Raw genomic sequence first — 20,000 nt, forward strand, 5'->3', positions numbered from 1 at the left:
GACAGTAGGGGGTACACCACCGTTGTATAGCCCTTGGAGTTATAAATGATTGCTTTTTGTAAATACCTATCCATGTCTTAACATACAAATGAATAGACTTTTGTATAACCGCTTATTTAGTTTATTGTCTATAAGTTAATTTCAGATATAAATTGTTATTACGATAAACTAATATGATTTATTTAACTAATAATCTGACCGCCTATTGTTTACAACAGATCAAGCAGATAAGTTCAAATGAATTAGCCAATTAGAAATAGCTTATGATTTAAAATAACCGCCCCCTAACCCCCAATGATTTTGAAAATCTTTAATATACATATAACATAAGCATAAATAATGTGGATTAAATTTAGCTTTGACAAAAAGTTAGGAATTACTCTTTTGGATTTTACAATTGAATTTGTTTGCTTTACGTGGATGTATAAAATGATAACTATATTCTGATTGTCTGGTTTATATGCTTATACGCATGTATTTTTGTATGCATTTATATTTATATGTATGAACTAGCAGTATCGCCCGGCGTTGCTCGGGTTTGTAAGGGAAATAACTATATAAGCATTTTTAGAGAGTTACTTCCCTTATAGATGCCAATTCGGGCTTTCTTAGCCATTTCTGTTTTGGTGTCTTCAAGCCATGAAGTCGTTGTTCTAAAAGAACGCTGGTCTCCTTGACAACGCATTACGACGTTGATTTCCTTAAACTCCCTTCCCCACAGCTTCACGAGGGAGGGAAGAAGGGGGAGAAGCAAACAGGTGCAGCTGTGACCATGGACGCCAACTCCGCCGCCATCGACACACGAAAAATTATGCATTAAAATGGAATAAAAAATGATGTTAAATTATTTTTAAAATCGTAGACTCATCGTAGACGCGCGCTAATACTCAGACGGGCTCGATATGAATCACGACTATAAGATACCCGAATTTGGTTAAACTGCACCGCAAAATGTGGGAGTAGTTAGGAATCTAAATCGAAGGGGACAGACACTCACACAACTACAGTTTTATATATATAGATATATGAATATATTGAATCTTGTATCGCGAATTTTATGATATGTTAGAAGACATAGTATGTAAGATCTGTTGAAGATTATTGTTAATACAATAATATTGTTGTTACTGATAAGCATAGATGTGTTTATATGTTCTAATGTATTTATATACATATATGACGTATGGTATATCCACTGGAATATATTGTTTGTGTTCATTAATGTATTTTGCACATGTGAATAGTATATATGCTTTGCTTATGTATGTATATGTGTGTATATATGTATTTGTATATACATATATAGTTCAAAGTGAGATAGGGGCTATGAGTGTAACCCACTATGGGATATCAGTTATCCAATATACTGCTGGTGAAGCACCCAAAAGGCAAATACATAAATGCTTATAATTGCAATGCAATTAATTCATTTATTGTTTCGGATGGGCGAAGGTAAAATATTTTACCTCAAATTCATAATACAAAATAAGAAAATGGAGGAACAGATTCCTTTCAATCATCGACTTAATATCTGTAAGTATTTTACTATATATATATATATATATATATATATATATATATATATATGTATATTTGTTTATTGTTTATTTTTTATATATTAAGTAATATGTTTAGTATCATCATCATCATCATTTAGCGTCCGTTTTCCATGCTAGCATGGGTTGGACGGTTCAACTGGGGTCTGTGAAGCCGGAAGGCTTCATCAGGCCCAGTCAGATCTGGCAGTGTTTCTACGGCTGGATGCCCTTCCTAACACCAACCACTCCGCGAATGTAGTGGGTGCTTTTTACGTGCCACCCGCACAGGTGCCAGACAGAGCCGGCAAACGGCCATGAACGGATGGTGCTTTTACGTGCCACCGGCACAGGGACCAGGCGAGGCTGGCAACGGAACGAATGGATGGTGCTTTTACGTGCCACCGGCACGGGGGCCAGGCGAGGCTGGCAACGGACACGAGTGGATGGTGCTTTTACGTGCCACCGGCACGGAGGCCAGACGGGGCGGCGCCAGTAATGACCACGATCAGATGGTTCGCTTAACCACAGCTGCAATTTCCACTGATGTTGATCGACCTCAATTTTGGTTCTGCTTTCTGATATTTGATTTGATTTGATTTGGTTTGATTTTGATTTTGACTGTTCTCAACTGGTCTTGCCGGGACTTCTCACGCACAGCATACTTCCATAGGTCTCGGTCTCTAGTCATTTCCTTGGTGAGACCTAAAGTTCGAAGGTCGTGCTTCACCGCCTCGTCCCAGGTTTTCCTGGGTCTACCTCTTCCACAGGTCCCCTCAACTGCCAGGGTGTGGCACTTTTTCACACACCTATCTTCATCCATTCTCGCCACATGACCATACCAGCGCAATCGTCTCTCTTGCACACAACATCTGATGCTTCTTAGGTCCAACTTTTCTCTCAAGGTACTTACACTCTGTCAACTATGAACACTGACATTACACATCCAACGGAGCATACTAGCTTCATTTCTTGCGAGCTTACGCATATCCTCAGCAGTCACAGCCCAAGTTTCACTACCATGTAGCATGGCTGTACGTACACATGCATCATACAGTGTGCCTTTTACTTTGAGCGAGAGGCCTTTTGTCACCAGCAGGGGTAAGAGCTCTCTAAACTTTGCCCAGGCTATTCTTACTCTAGCAGTTACACTTTCAGCACACCCGCCCCCGCTACTGACTTGGTCACCTAGGTAGTGGAAGCTATCAACTACTTCTAGTTTTTCTCCCTGAAACGTGATAGAAGTTGGTCTCTGCATATTTTCAGAGTTTATTGCTCCTGAGCATCTGCCACAGATAAAAACTATTTTCCTAGTTAGTCTTCCTTTGACATTACTACATCTCTTATGTGTCCATAGCTTACATTTGGTGCATCTTATAGAGTTTCTACTTACGCCTTTTCTACAGATCGAGCAAGGCCATCTACCTGAAGGCATTTGTGATTGGTCTACCTTCCTACTTATTAGGACTTTGGTTTTGGCTAGGTTGATTTTAAGGCCCTTCGATTCTAAACCTTGCTTCCATACCTGAAACTTCTCCTCCAGTTCTGATAGAGACTCAGCAATTAGAGCAAGGCCATCAGCATAGAGGAGCTCCCAGGGGCATCCTGTCTTGAATTCCTCCGTTATTGCCTGGAGGACTATGATAAATAGGAGGAGACTGAGGACTGAACCTTGGTGGACCCCTACCTCTACCCGGAATTCTTCACTGTACTCGATGCCAACCCTCACCTTACTAGCAGCGTCTCTGTACATGGCTTGTACAGCTCTCACTAACCATTCATCTATCCCTAGTTTCCTCATTGACCACCAGATAAGGGATCGGGGGACCCTGTCGAAGGCTTTCTCCATATCGACAAAAGCCAGGTATAGGGGCTTGTCTTTGGCTAGGTATTTCTCCTGCAGCTGTCTTATCAGGAAAATAGCATCAGTAGTACTTTTCCCTGGCATGAACCCAAACTGCATCTGATCTAAGCTAACTCTCTCTCAAATTAGTTGGGCTATAACCCTCTCCGTAACCTTCATTACCTGATCTAGCAGCTTGATACCCCTGTAGTTATTTGTATATAGGGTGTCACCTTTACCTTTGTAGCAGTTGACTATTATGCTGCTACACCAGTCATTGGGTATGACTCTAATATTAATATTTTTAAGTTCATTATAACCTCTGACGAGGCCTATGGTTTTTTAATATGTAAGTATTATATTTTTTAAATGCCTATGTTGACATCTATAGGCAATGAAAATTAAATTTACTTTTGACCATAGGCTGAAACAGCTGTAAGAAGTAATTTTTAGGATTTCAATTATTTATACTATGACTTTTAAAATCTGTATTTGTATTATTATCTTATCTATTGATTTATATAATATTTTGTATGCTTTTGATGTTCTCATTTGTAGAATGAATAAATAATCCAACATTATAATATCAGTAAGTTGATGAACAAACCAAATTTGTTTCTCCATTTTCTTATTTGTATTATATATGTATATATATATATATATATAAATATATATATAATATACTGTGAATTTTGATTTAGTATGCTAAATTGAAATTTTTTCCCTGTTAGTTTGGAATTATTACATTCCCTAACTATTAATAATAATAATAATAATAATAATAATAATAATATATATATATATGTATATAATGTATATAATATATTTCGTTTTTGGATTTGGTTTACAAGATTCTTTATGTGAGTTCGTGTGTTGAAGCATATTCTGTTGAGTCTGGGGAGAGTCATTTTCTTTTTGTGCCTTATAATTTAAGACACTCACCGGTAAAATCTCCACTTTTTTCTCATTTTTATTTTCCTAAAATTTTCATTGTGTCTTGCAACTTTACCACCCACTATCTTCAGCAGCGAAGAATAGCACCACACAGCACTGGAGTGGCTGGACCGCACCCACCCAAAACCCTGAGAACAACAATCAGGTAAAGGAAATGATTGCATATGCAATAGGAGCCAGCGTAAAATCCACCTTGGAAAACCACATAGTAAAGTTTAATAAAAAAAAACTATACATGCAGGTTCAAGGTGCAGCCATTGGTATAGGTATAGCTGGAGATGTGGCTGGCCTCTTCATGACATGGTGGGACAGAAAAGTTAAACAAATGTTAGCAGAACAGTCCACAACTCTTCTACTCTACAGTAGATATGTAGATGACATAAACATAATAGTCAGAACCAACTCTAGTGACGGTAATGTAGAGTCTGGGAAGAATGTAATGGAGAGCATCCAGCAAATAGCTAACTCCATTCACCAAAGTATCAAGGTAACTATAGATTACCAAACTAAGCACCCTAACAATAGACTCCCTGTACTTGATACTGAACTTTGGTTAGAGACTGTGAACAATAGAGTGCAGCTCCTCCACTTTTATTACATGAAACCCATAGCTTCAAAATATGTTGTTCACAAGAACTCAAATTTGTCACACAACTTGAAAATTAACAAACTGATAGCAGACCTAGTTAGAATAATGGACAATGTGTCCCCACTGTGCGAACCCTATGAAATGAAGAAACATATACAGAACTTCATACACCGCATGCAGTTCTCTGGATATGATCAGAAAGATAGGGTTTCGTGTATACAGGGAAGCTAGAAAGAAATTAGACAACATTATACGTAATGATAACAGTGGTACCTGACTTGATATAGAAACAAAGAATGGAATAGGATACAAAGAACTTGTGACAAAGCAAACAGGGCGAACACATGATATAAAACCGATAAATATCAAGGAGTGATGTTTGTAGAGGCCACAGCCCATGGAGAACTAGTCCGTAGATTTAGAAAAGTCCTGAAGGAGACCAAACTCAACATTAAGATTGTTGAAAAGCCAGGGAAATCCGTCAGATCACAGCTATGTAGAACATACCCCTTTGAGAATACCATATGCACCAATGATAACTGCATGGTATGTAGGATTAGCCCTGATATCAACTGTAGAACTCAAAATGTAGTTTACAGCATAAGATGCATAGAAGGTGCTTGTAAAGACGTGAACATGACGTACATAGGAGAGACATCTAGGAGCATTGCGGAATGAATAAATGAACATCTGAGACAATATGACGACAGAAAACAGTCCTCGTTATTCTACCAACATGCCAAAGACCACCATGGAGGCAACTTGGGTCAACTTGGCATCCGCATCTTATCTAAGCACCCAAAAGACCCAACGCTCAGACAAATACGGGATAAATGAAACCTCCCCAATACTAAATAGGAAATATACACAGTAAATACCATACCTCCATACCCACAGTTTACACAGGTAGAGTAGAATAGTTCGTGGACTGTTAGGTAGATAAATGTATGTATGTGGGTGTGAGTGTGTTTGTATGCACTAATATTTTTCTTTTCTTTTTTTTTTCTGTATGTAAGCATATAGATATGAAAATAAACAGATCAATATAAAGACGGATAGGTATATAGACTATAGGAACAGACACATATGGAGACACGGATCCACACATATAAAGATGCACATTCATACATATAAACATGGTACATAGTTACATAACACACACACACACACACACACATGCACACACAAGGAGACAGAGGTGCATACATATACAAACACACGCTCACACACGCATACATAGAAAATACACAAACACGGACAGACAAGCACATAAATATACAGGATACGTACATACATATATACATATGCATGCACACACATATATACATACACACACATGCAAAAACACACACACATACATATGTACATGCATGCATGTATAGGCACACACACACGCACGCACACACACACACACATGCACACAAACAAAGAAAAGGGAACGCAGTGTAAATATCGGACAGGGTAAAAACTATTGAAAACGTTGCAAGACGCAACGAAAATTTTAGGAAAATAAAAGAAAAAAGTGGAAATTTTACCGATGAGTGTGTTAAATAATAAGGCATAAAAAGAAAATGACTCTCCCCAGACACAACATCATAAGTATATATATTTTAGCCAAAGATAAACCCCTATACTTAGCTTTTGTGGACTTGGAGAAATCCTTTGACAGGGTCCCCCGATCCCTTATCTGGCGGGCGATGCGGAAACTGGAGATTGGCGAATGTTAATAAGGGCTGTACAGGCCCTTTACAGAGAGGCTGTTAGTAAGGTTAGGATTGGCAATGAGTACTGTGAAGAATTCTGGGTAGAAGTTGGCGTCCACCAAGGCTCAGCCCTCAGTCCCCTTCTATTCATCATAGTCCTCCAGGCAATAACAGAGGAATTCAAGTTGGGTTGTCCCTGGGAGCTCCTCTATGCTGATGACCTAGCCCTCATAGCAGAATCACTACCAGAACTAGAGAAGAAATTTTGTGTGTGGAAGCTAGGTTTAGAATCAAAAGGCCTCAGAGTCAATGTAGCAAAGACCAAAGTTCTAGTAAGTAGGAAGGCGAACTCAACACACACCCCTTCAGGTAGGTGGCCCTGCTCGATCTGTAGAAAAGGTGTAGGTAGAAACTCCATAAGATGTACCCAGTGTAAGCTATGAACACATAAGAGGTGCAGCAAAATCAAAGGAAAATTAACTGATAAGATAGCTTTTGTGTGCGGCAGATGCACAGGGGCAATAGACACCATTGATACTCAGAAAACAGATTCCATTACACTCCTGGGGGAGAAACTAGAAGAAGTTGATAGTTTCTGCTACCTAGGTGACCAAGTTAGTAGTGGTTGGATGCTCAGAGAGTGTTACCACTAGAATAAGAATAGCCTGGGCAAAGTTTAGGAAGCTTCTTCCCCTACTGGCGACAAAGGGTCTCTCGCTCAGAGTGAAAGGTAGATTATTTGACACATGTGTGTGAACTTACATGCTTCACAGCAGTGAAACATGGGCCGTGACTGCAGAGGACATGCGTAGGCTCAAAAGAAATGAAGCTAGCATGATCCGCTGGATGTGTAATGTCAGTGTCCATGCACGACAGAGTGTACGTGCCCTGAGAGAAATGCTGAACATAAGAAACGTCGGATGCAGCTTGCTGGAGAGACATTTGCATTGGTATGGCCATGTACTACGGATGGATGAGGAAAGATGTGTGAAGAAGTGCCACTCCCAAACTGTTGAAGGAATCCGGGTTAGGGATAGACCCAGGAAGACATGGGACGAGGTGGTCAAGCACGACCTTCGTACGTTGAGCCTCATAGAGGCTATGACGAAATACCGAGACCTCTGGAGATATGCTGTGACTTTGAAGACCTGACAAATGAAGTGAGTTCATAGCTTGCAGGATGGCCTGCTGCGCTTGAGGAAACCTATTGTGTCAAGTACATCAACATCAAAATAAAAATCGAATGGATATTGTAGTAGTGATACCCGTGCCGGTGGCACGTAGGGCCTCACAGAGAAAATGACGAAGACCGAGACACCTGAGATATGCTGTGACTGTAAAGACCCGACAAATGAAGTGAGTTCGTGGCTCGCAGGATGGCCTGCTGTGCTAACCTTGGATTGTAGGGCGACCTGCTGTGCTGTTCTTGAGGAGACCTGTTGAGTCAAGTATGTCAACACTAACATCAAAATCAAAATCAAATGGAAAATGTATTTAAGACACCCATACCGGTGACACAAAATGCACCGTCTGAAGGTGGCGCCTGACTGGCATCCGTGTTGGTGACACGTAAAAGTACCAACCGATCGTGGCCGTTTGCCAGCCTGCTCTGTCCCCTGTGCCGGTGGCACGTAAAAAACACCCACTACACTCACGGAGTGGTTGGCATTAGGAAGGGCATCCAGCTGTAGAAACACTGCCAGATCAGACTGGAGCCTGGTGCAGCCTCCTGGCTTCCCAGACCCCGGTCGAACCATCCAACCCATGCTAGCATGGAAAACGGACGTTAAATGATGATGATGATGATGATGATGATGATGTTTATATCAGATCTTTCAGTTATTTCTGAAACCAACCAATCAACAAAGGATTTGAGTATCTGGGATAAAAAAAACTGAAGATAGTCTTAGTACATTCACAGGAAAATTCTGAAAGAGTTGTCATGTGAAGGCTTGCACTGTAGCTCCCAATTCATTCTAACACCATCATGAATGATACTAACATTTCTTAATACAGCTTCTTGCAATTAATATTTTTTTTTTTTTGTACAGTATTCAAAACAGAGAAACCAACACTTTTCTCTCTAGATTTTATATAATACTAGCAGTATCGCCCGGCGTTGCTCGGGTTTGTAAGGGAAATAACTATATAAGCATTTTTAGAGAGTTACTTCCCTTATAGATGCCAATTCGGGCTTTCTTAGCCATTTCTGTTTTGGTGTCTTCAAGCCATGAAGTCGTTGTTCTAAAAGAACGCTGGTCTCCTTGACAACGCTTTACGACGTTGATTTCCTTACACTCTCTTCCCCCACAGCTTCATGAGGGAGGGAAGAAGGGGGAGAAGCAAACAGGTGCAGATGTGAGCGTGGACGCCAACTCCGCCGCCATCGACACACGAAAAATTATGCATTAAAATGGAATAAAAAATGATGTTAAATTATTTTTAAAATCGTAGACTCATCGTAGACGCGCGCTAATACCCAGAAGGGCTCGATATGAATCACGACTATAAGATACCCGAATTTGGTTAAACTGCACCGCAAAATGTGGGAGTAGTTAGGAATCTAAATCGAAGGGGACAGACACTCACACAACTACAGTTTTATATATATAGATTTATCAAAATTCACACTTAGACAGAATTTTAATGCATGTAGGCAAGCACCTAGATATTCTAGGAAACTTATTTGATACAAAATTGGCATACAATCATTTTGGAAAAGACATTATATTTTAAATTTTCTAAATACTCTATTGGTTAAACACTATTATATGAATGTTCGGATCAATTAGACATCTTATACTTGAATACACAAACACTGTTTAATTTCCACAATTATAAAGAAGCAAATAAACACACAATCAATATAATGCATCATACATTGCTAGTAGCAACCCTGTTGAAGCTGGTGTGCAACATGCTCGCTGTTAAAATGCATCTGGTCCTAATGCAAACTCACACTATAACACAATGCTACACTAACCTGTGAGGAAAGTGTATGATGTTGCTTCACCTGCTCAGTTTGGCAGCCAAATCTCTTTATTAACCGATTACTATTTTTAAAATGTAGACTCTCTTTACTCTTTTACTTGTTTCAGTCATTTGACTGCAGCCATGCTGGAGCACCGCCTTTAGTCGAGCAAATCGACCCCGGGACTTATTCTTTGTAAGCCCAGTACTTATTCTATCGGTCTATTTTGCCGAACCGCTAAGTGACGGGGACGTAAACACACCAGCATCAGTTGTTAAGCAATGCTAGGGGGACAAACACAGACACACAAACACACACACATACATATATATATATATATATATACATATATACGACAGACTTCTTTCAGTTTCCGTCTACCAAATCCACTCACAAGGCTTTGGTCGGCCCGGGGCTATAGCAGAAGACACTTGCCCAAGATGCCACGCAGTGGGACTGAACCCGGAACCATGTGGTTGGTTAGCAAACTACTTACCACACAGCCACTCCTGCGACTGTGTTTTAAGATTTAAATTTGAGATCAGAATTTCAGCTGACTACCTCCTTACTTGATAAGTAGATCAACTAAACAAGGTTGGAAACAGCAATACTAACAGACATATATATGTATATATAATAAATTACCTGGTAAATATACCAGTATATGCATGAAATAACAAAATCTATTCAATTGTTCAAGTTTATAATGACCAGTATAATGAACTACAGATGTAAATATTTTGCTTAACTAAAAACATTATTAAGAGAGCACCATACGTACAATTATCCGAACATACACTCTCTAAGTACATACTATCATAACTCTACACAAATCTACACTCACTACTATAACTATACACAAGCAAGGTCACACTCGGACTGCAGAGCCTCCAGGTTATACATGACACCATTGTATATTTATATAATATTATATTTTCAATTACATCTCAATTCACCTAAAAGTAGAGCCTTGTGAGGATTATGGAAATAGGCAGCACATTTCCAGGTGAGAACAGGTGAAGAGAAGCAAGGAAGAGATTACAGTTCTCGATAGTAGTAAACAGTGTGTGAATAGATGAAAGCTTACATTTTACTCCATGATAATATTTGGTTACAGGAGAGTATTGTTACTTCTAATAATATGATCAGTGATTGATTTTACTGATGTGATGCTACCACCTACTTCTCATAACACAGTGAGTGATGCACTGTATGTTTACAATGCTGTAGGCTATGTCTACTAATATACTGTTCTGATAGGGGCTCTGGCTCACCTTTTAAAGTTTCAGTTTACTTGTATTGACATTAAATAATCCATGTACATACCTGAGCTATTTGTAAATATTTAAATTTCAGTCACTACTTTGTTGCTGTACAATACTACTTTCATCATCATCATCATCATCATCGTTTAACATCCGCTTTCCATGCTAGCATGGGTTGGACGGTTCAACTGGGGTCTGGGGAGCCCGAAGGCTGCACCAGGCCAGTCAGATCTGGCAGTGTTTCTACAGCTGGATGCCCTTCCTAACGCCAACAACTCCGAGAGTGTAGTGGGTGATTTTATGTGCCACCGACACAGGTGCCAGACGAGGCTGGCGAACAGCCATGCTCGGATGGTGTTTTTTATGTGCCACCGACACAGGTGCCAGACGAGGCTGGCAGACGGCCACGCTCAGATGGTGTTTTTATGTGCCACTGACACAGGTGCCAGATGAGGCTGGCGAACGGCCACGATCGGATGGTGTTTGTTACGTGCCCACAGCACGGAGGCCAGTCGATGCGGTACTGGCTACGGCCACGTTCGGATGGTTTTCTTGTGTGCCACCGGCACTGGTACCACAAAGATACAAATTCCATTGATGTTCATCTATTTTGATTTGTTTTGATTTTGTGTACACAATTGATAATGTCCGGTGATACTGAAGTGGAATCATTCAATGTAAATGCCTCCTAATTCCTCTAAGATTTGAAGGGTCACTGCTTCTCTGTATCATTGTTTTATCTAGGACACTAGTCTATGTTTAATAAGGTTTCCTATTATCCAGTACTTATTCTCAATAACTAGATAAGCTGAACTATGCAAGTTTAGGTGTGTCACACTCATATAAGACAGAATGCTTGCAATAGAATTTGAACTCAACTGTGTTGAGCAGCCTTGGATAGTTTGTCCCTTTTCAGGTTTTTAATTGTGGCAGGAAATTGCTGGCATGAAGAGTGAGTAAATTGTAATAGCTTAACCAAGAATAAAGTCAGTGTCACAGACTTCTGAGCATGAACAATAAGAGTAAAATGCTAGTGTTGAGAATTGAAATTGAATGATGAACTTGACCAGCTTACTTGGACATCATGGTTCTCACTAATTCTTTCATGAGCATTGCTATCACTTATTTTGTGAAAGGTTGGAGAGTCCAGTTTGCTGGACATTGTTATAGAACTGAAAACGAGGCAATTTTTACTCTTCTCCTCTGGAAACCATCTACTCGTGATACCAGAGGGCGCACACTCTCCTACCCTGATGTAATCTCCAGGGATACAGGCATCCAGCAATAGGACCTCCGTAATGCTATGATGGACCGTGAAGTCTGGCGTAGCATAGTAAATTCCATTGTCTCAACCACGGTCAAACAATGATGACTGATGATGATGATCACTTATTATCATCATCATCATCCGTTTTCCATGCAGGCATGGGTTGACTGGGACTGGCACAGCCAGTGGCTGCACCAGGGTCTGTTTTGATTTGGTTTCTATGGTTGGATGCCTTTCCTAATGCCAGTCACTCCACAGTGTGTATTAGGTGCTTTTTATGTGGCACCATCACTTTTTAAAGTGGCATCAGTAGCAGTGCTTTTTACGTGGCACCAGCACCTACACCAACACTTTTTACATGGCATCTTGGTTTTAGGATCTCAATTCTGTTGTGGTTGGCAGGTTTTCTCAAGTACCACAATACACTATGGAAAAATGTTCTATTTAGCCTTGTATTCTATTGGTATGTATACGATTGTGTAGTTTAGAAGTTCACATCACAATCACGTGGTTCTAAGTTAGATTTCACAATGCAACACTTGAACAAATATATCCTTGAGTTTTCTACCCCAGCCTTGGATTGATGGAAACTGTGTGGAAGCCCATTAAAGGGACTGTACTTGTTCTAGAGTAGTAGACTTAATTTGTTGCCTTGCAATGTACTGCCAACAGGCTCTTGGATTTAATTTATGTAGTCCATTCTATTACAAGCATACAAACCATACCTTTGGTTTGAGGATAACTTTATATCTTGTGTTTACATCTTATATGGCTTCTTCCTCTGTTCCCCCTTCCAGTCTGAGATGCTTTGCTAAAAAAAGTCATGGGCACTCTCCTTCCTCCTGATTGTGACCTATTAAAAGAAAAATGTATTGCCTAGAAAGCTTTGTATTTTATAATGTAGGGCCAGGTATTCATGTGGTGTGTATAGCTAGGACATGTCAGTTTGATAGAGACCATCCTTCTCTTCATCAAACTCATAGTAAAATGTGAATTTATCGTCGCAAGCTAAAACAAGGCAATTGCTTCAACTCTTCGCATTCTGAGTTCAAATCCTGCCAATGTCAACTATGCCATTCATCCTTCTAGGGTTGATAAGTACCAGTCAGTTACTGGGATCAGTTTCTTTCTGTCTCTCACCCTCTTAGAATTGTAAGGGACCATTTATAATGTTTCTTTCTTGCGAAAATTAGAAGAGTTGAATGAAGCATTAGCCACCTCTTCTCATCTTGTATGTGAAACAGCTGCTCAAAGAAATGGGAGTACATGACAGATATGGATGATTCTGATATACTGTATGGAACAGTTGAAAATGATAAAAAATTAGAATACTCCTAATACTCCTAACATCTATATATTGAGATTACATAGAGCACCTACCAGTTTCTAGGAGCAAAATAATGGGGTAGAAAAAAATTAGCTTGCCAGTTCTAAAATCTTGAGTTCTGAAACCACCGTTGACACTGGCTTATGCTTATTATCCGATCCCCATATACTGCATTAATGTTCCTCACACTTTCCGTAGCATTGTTGCCTTTATTGAACTAATAATGCAAAATGTGCCGAATATGCTCCTTTATCACTTCCATTATAGCTTTGAAAAAAATAACTGTTAAAATTGAACTGCATTCTTCAAAACTTGCACCACAAACAAGCTACAATATAAAATTACTACCTGCTTTTATAGCAAGTTGATGCAGGTGGTTTATCTTGTCCCCCTCCAACTTTTAGTTCATGCAATTGAAAAAACTGCATTATTTATGGGATGACTCAATATTTGCAGATGTTTCACTGTATATTTAGACAGTACACATAATTATATATACCTCTATCTACACAGCTGTAATATTGCTCTGGAAATGTTGCCTAATATACACTAACATTCTGTACAGAATAGAGATTTATTTCTCATCTGGTTCACATCAGTACACTGGAGCTAAGTGCAGTCTGTGAAAGCTCTTAAAAGTTTAAGAGATATTTACATTTTTTTCACAGCTTGGTGGAGTAGGCCATTAAGTGTTTTTGTTGCAGACACTATGAAGCACTGAAAATAAGATTTATACCATAAGTTTTCCAATTTGTAGCCTTTTCTTTTATTTGTTTGGTTTGGAGAAAGGGGGCATGCCTCTGGCCTTTACAAACCCTCCTCAGCAAGTGAGATTGATGTTAATGTTCCACAAATGTTCTTACAAATTAACCCTTTAGCATTTAAACTGGCCACATCTGACCAAAATATTCTGCCTGTTTTATGTTCAAAATGGAAAGATCTGGCTTCTCACACCAACCCTACATTATCATTCTAAAAATTAACTGTTACTTCATATAAACTCCCACAGTTATAAAATAATGCATGATTAACTCAAAACAATGTGAATAAATAATCATCACAAAATAATGTGAATGCTAAAGGGTTAAATGTAGGACCAACTTGTATAAGGAGAGAATACCTGAAGGCCAGTGTTCTGGGAGAGAAGAATTGAGTGTAGGGATTTGTACAAAACTTGAGAAGGGGATGGACGCAAATTGTTTGATAAAAGGAAGAAAGAGATGAGTGAGTCAGGAGTGACTGAGTGAAGGTGACATGAGGCTAGCCAGCTACAAGGGACTGAGGCTGCTGAATCAGCAATAGAAAAGGCAGAAAGCGGTGCCCTAGGTGGTGTGTATTTGCAAGCAACTTCATTGCAATCTGTCCAATAACCTTTCTTTGAAAGTAGACTGGGATGTCTGTGTTTAGCAGTTGAGTAGTATTCTATTATGAGTCTTGACTGAGTTTTGCAGTAGTTGTGGAAGGCTAAAATATATTCTTTGCTCTGAAAGAAAGGCTCATCTTTAAGATACAGTCTTTTCTATGTTGGTGATGTGCTTTTGCCAGAAGAGATCCTTAGTGGCAGTGAGGCTTGGCATTGAAGTGATTTGCATGGATTTTAATTATGTGTTGTTCATGTTTTAAGTGTGATGGGCAAAAATGTGACATTTGAAAATAATGTTGTGATATTTGCAATGAATGTGTCTTGTTTTTGCTGTTAAAGGAAACAAGATTGGCATAATCCTATTAGAGGACATTCTTGAGGTCTCTGTTCATGGAGTCAGTGCAGATACAGGGTGAAGTGTCTAGGTTCAAGTGGATGATTCATGAGGAATGATGGATGGTACCATCTCCTTTGGAGTGGGTGATAGTAAGGAAGTCATGAAGAGTATGGAGAATAAACCTAAAGTACATTAGAGTTGATATAGTGTGGATTAGAGAGAGAGAGAGAGAGAGAGAGAGCTCTGTCAAAACAGTTTTAGACGGGACTTGTCTGCCATATATGGTCAAAAGCTTTGCAGAGAGAAGCAATACTGCTTTCACCAAGTTTCAATGGCAAGAGCCACTTGTGTGAAAATAGAATAGATCTCCAGTAGATCTGACTTTAAAAAAGCCATACTAGTAGTCTTTAAGGAAGAGGATGTCCCCATTCTTTTTGAGATATTATAAGTGAATGCAATAAGGCAGTAGTTGGCAAAGTTTCTTTCCTTAAGAATAGGATGTTCAGTACTGAATTTTCCCTAAGATTTTAACATATCTCTAGAAAAAGAAAGATTGAAAAGTTGAATACAAGCATTAGATCTGAGTCACATTGTTTAAGAAGAGTGGAAAAGACATTTCTAGGGCTGCATTTGATATGAATGTGTGCGAAATTTGAGTCTGGTTGAATGGAAGGGTGTAGTTTTGAAGGAGATCTACTTAGCATGCAGTGTGAAGTTGGATGCAAAGCAGGCAGTGAATGTGGTGGCTTTGTCTGTGGGAGTGCTGTCCACAGAATCACTGTAGCTGAGAAGTGGAAGAAAGGAGGATTTTTCAGTACTGGCAGACACCCTTTTGCCCAGGAACTGAAAGATTCAGATATGGTTTGGGAGATGGTAGAGCTTGAGAACTGTGCAATGCATGAAGGCATCCTTCACGTATTATATAAATGAGTGAGAAAACATATTTTGTCTCTTAATTGGTTTACAGTAGTTGAGGTGCTGGTAGGGACCATCCTATTTGTAGGAGAGGGTAATTTCTTCCAAGCGATATTTTTCCATGGTGGTTCTTTTTTCTGTTATAATTTCAAAAATCATAAAATGATTTTTATAAATCATCTAATTTATTTCGTTTTTGGATTTGGTTTGCAAGATTCTTTATATGAGTTTATATGAGTTGGTGTGTTGAAGCATATTCTGTTGTGTCTGGGGAGAGTCATTCTCTTTTAGTGCCTTATTATTTAACACACTCACCGGTGAGTGTGTTAAATAATAATAAGTATTTTCAAAATTAATTGAAACAAAGGCTGAGAATGACAGAGTTAAGCCTGTAATAAACTAGAGTCGGTTCAGTTTTATTAAGCAACCCTTACCTCTGAAATCTGTCTACTCAAAAGAAATCAATATTATTCGCACAGTTCAAGGTGGCTGAGATGGTCTGGATAGTAGAGCTCTGGACTAGATACTTCCCTGTAACTATTTAACTTGATTGCTACTCAAATGAAAGGAAAATAAAATTGGCTTTGTACTTAATACAAAAGAAATCAATATTGTAAGTATTAATTAGCCAATTCATCAATAACACTGATCTTCGTTCACACAGTAAATTTCATTATGCGAGATCAGATAGATTTAGCCATAATTTTCTAGACTTGCTTCCTAAAAAAAAAAGAAAACTAAAAAAAGTTCACTTTGATCTTAACCAGCAGCATTTAATGGGAAAACTCTAACGAGATACAGTTAAAATATTTGTGGTGTTGATACCTATTTTATGTTGAGCCGCAAGAAAGATTTTAGGTGAAAGTATTGTGCTTTTGAAAATCCCTAATGAAGGAATTGGCATGGTCCTTCTTCCTGTATATCATCATTCATTACTCTAATGCAGTGGTTCTCAACCAGGGTCCATATGGCCCTTGGGGAGATGGGGCCGGTCTATAGAAGATTTTGCTGTTTAAATTTATATGCAATAAACTGGATATACTTCTGCAATACAGAATATTTTAACATAATTTTTGTAGAATTCCTAATAATATTTAATCATAAAAATTTAATAGGGTTTTTTTTAAAACATCAAATGGCTATAAGGGTCTACCTGAGTAAAATAGGAATCAAAGGGATCCATATGTAAAAAATGATTGACAACCACTGCTCCAGTGTGACATTTCTCAAGCGATTTCTTGTAATAGCATTGATCCTGCTCTAATGATCTCTACCAGCCATCTCTACAAATTATCCATCAATTACAATATACTTTCTAGCTAACAATTGTACTTGATGGAAATTTTTTTATTCTTGATTTTCTCAGCTGTATTTAATAATTATGGGTTCCTCATCTATTGTGATATAATTAAAATCATCAATAATTGATTATCCTTAAGTAGTCTCCAATTAATCTGTTACTCTCTTTTATTTATTTCAGCCAAAGGATGAAGATAGAAAATTCATTTGTAATGTGCATAAAGAAGAGAGTAAGTTGTTCCATCCTTTATTTTATGAACCTGTTTTTGTAAATTTTTAGGAACCTTATTATGACCATTAGTTATTTTTTCTCAGATTAAAAATATTGCCTTATCTTAATATTGAATTTATGAAGATTTACTTTGAAGATTATCAAGAAGCAAAATATTGCTGCAAATTAAGACTAAGAAAAGAAAAGAAAAAAATGAGTTAGAGCAGTAGTTCTCAATCATTTATCTATGGACCCTTTTATAACTATTTTATTCTAGTGGACCCCACCATCCACCACAGCCATTTCATGTTTAAAAGCTAGTTTTATAGAAACATCTTTCAAATTCCTATTTTGTTTTCCATACTTAACCTATTTCTTTATTACCCACAAGGGGCTAAACACAGAGGGGACAAACAAGGACAGACATAGGTATTAAGTCGATTACATTGACCCCAGTGCGTAACTGGTACTTAATTTATCGACCCCGAAAGGATGAAAGGCAAAGTCAACCTCGGCGGAATTTGAACTCACAACGTAACGCAGACGAAATACCGCTAAGCATTTCGCCCGGCGTGCTAACGTTTCTGCCAGCTCGCCGCCTTTTTCCATACTTAACCTGTGTAGGTTGAACTATATAGAATGTTAGAGGAAAAAATCCCAGCTGTTTCTTGCAATAAATACACCTAAATCACAATTTTTCATAAACTCTTAAAATTATTATAGATCCCCAGTTTATTATTTTCTAGTGTGAACCCCCAAAAATCTTACATAGACCCCCAGGGGTCATATGGACCCTGGTTGATTGAGAATCACTGATTTAGAGGAGGAAAGGCAGTGTGAATGATTTTTTTGTAGGGCCTCTGAAACATGTGAATGTAAGGGAGAAAGATTTTGATATATTCAAATTAAGTACCTTATCATTTATTGGTTTGATTTGGAAGGGGCTGTGCCCATTTTCTTCAGAAATTGGTTTGTCGTGGTTAATATCATCATCATCATCATCACATGTCCATTTTCCATGCTGGCATAAGTTGGACAGTTTGACAGGATCTGGTGAGCTACAGGCCTGCTCTATGTCAGCTCCATGTCTGCTTTGGCATGGTTTCTATAGCTGGAAGCCCTTCCTAATGCAACCCACTTTACGGTATGTACTGGGTGTTTTTTTTTCATTCACAGCCAAGTGTTTTTTCAAGTTGGTGAATGGATGATTGTTCAGATAGGGCTAAATCTGGGGAATAGGGAGGGTTTCAACCATTTCAAAGCCACAGTCACACACAGCAGCAATTGAAACCAAAGACTTGTGTGCTGGAGCATTGTTGTGATGAAAAAACAATTTTTGTCAGTTTTCCTGGGCATTTAGTCTTGATAGTCTTTTGTAACTACCTCAGTGAGTTGGCATAGTACTCCCCATTCATAGTGTGGCCCTTTTAAAGATTGTCAATAAGCACAATGCCTTTTGCATCCCCAAAAAACTGAGGCCATCACCTTCCCTGTAGATGAAACAACCTTGGCGTTCTTTGGAGCTGGTGAGGAGTAGCAGTTTCCATTGCATGGATTGTTCTCTTTGTCTCTGGCTCAAAGTAATGAAGCCAACACTAGTCCTGGGTTAGGAAATGTTCAAGGAAATCAGCTGGTTCTGCCTCATATAATGTCATATTTTGCTGTGATGTAATCAATATGGTGTGCTTTTAATCAGGTGTCAGAAGTAGAACCCACCAAGCAGAAACCTTCATCATGCAAGTTCATTGTGCAGAATATTCTCAACTCTCTCACGGGACATGCTAATAGCATTGGCTATTGGATTTATAGTCAGTTGTCTGTGGTGAACATGATCAATGTTTTCCTCAGTGGTGGCAGTTGCAGGACATTCAGACCTGGGGTCATCTTCAAGACTATCTGTTCTCCTCCTTAAATTCAGCTGCCCGCTTTTGCACTGTTGATAAAGCTGGAGTATCATCCCCTAATGTAGCAAGCATGTCAGCATGAATGTCTTTGGGGGCTAAGCCCTTTTTCTGCAGGTACTTGTTGTTGTTGTTGTAGAGTTGAAAAAGAGGTAATTTCTACTCTCCTCCTCTGGAAGCCATCTACTCGCAATACCAGAGGGCGCACACTCTCCTACCCTGATGTAATCTCCAGGCATCCAGCAACAGGACCTCCGTAATGCCATGATGGACCGTGAAGTCTGGCATAGCATAGTAAATTCCATTGTCTCGACCACGGTCGAACAATGATGACTGATGATGATGCAGGTACTTGATAACATGGTGATAACAGCCAAATTTTGTCCATTTTCAAGAGAGGTCACTACTAGTTACTTTTGAAGTGTTCTTTAAACAGTGAGATGTTAGTTTACTTTGGGGTGGGGGTGGGGGCAATGCAGTTATTAATAAGATGAGTTGAAATTAATGAATGCAAAATTTT

At 38.9% G+C, this 20,000-nt stretch overlaps 1 protein-coding gene across 1 annotated transcript in view; it reads left to right on the forward strand.

Annotated features, from left to right (window-relative positions):
• Positions 1–20,000, forward strand: part of LOC115209836 — a 130,595-nt gene that overhangs the window by 52,123 nt on the left and 58,472 nt on the right. The window contains exon 2 of the mRNA XM_029778401.2: positions 17,550–17,598. Within this exon, the coding sequence (XP_029634261.1) occupies positions 17,550–17,598 (49 nt within the window). The remainder of the gene's footprint in view (positions 1–17,549; positions 17,599–20,000) is intronic.

This window comes from Octopus sinensis, linkage group LG3 (genome assembly GCF_006345805.1).
Source record: "Octopus sinensis linkage group LG3, ASM634580v1, whole genome shotgun sequence".
Taxonomy (NCBI): domain Eukaryota; kingdom Metazoa; phylum Mollusca; class Cephalopoda; order Octopoda; family Octopodidae; genus Octopus; species Octopus sinensis.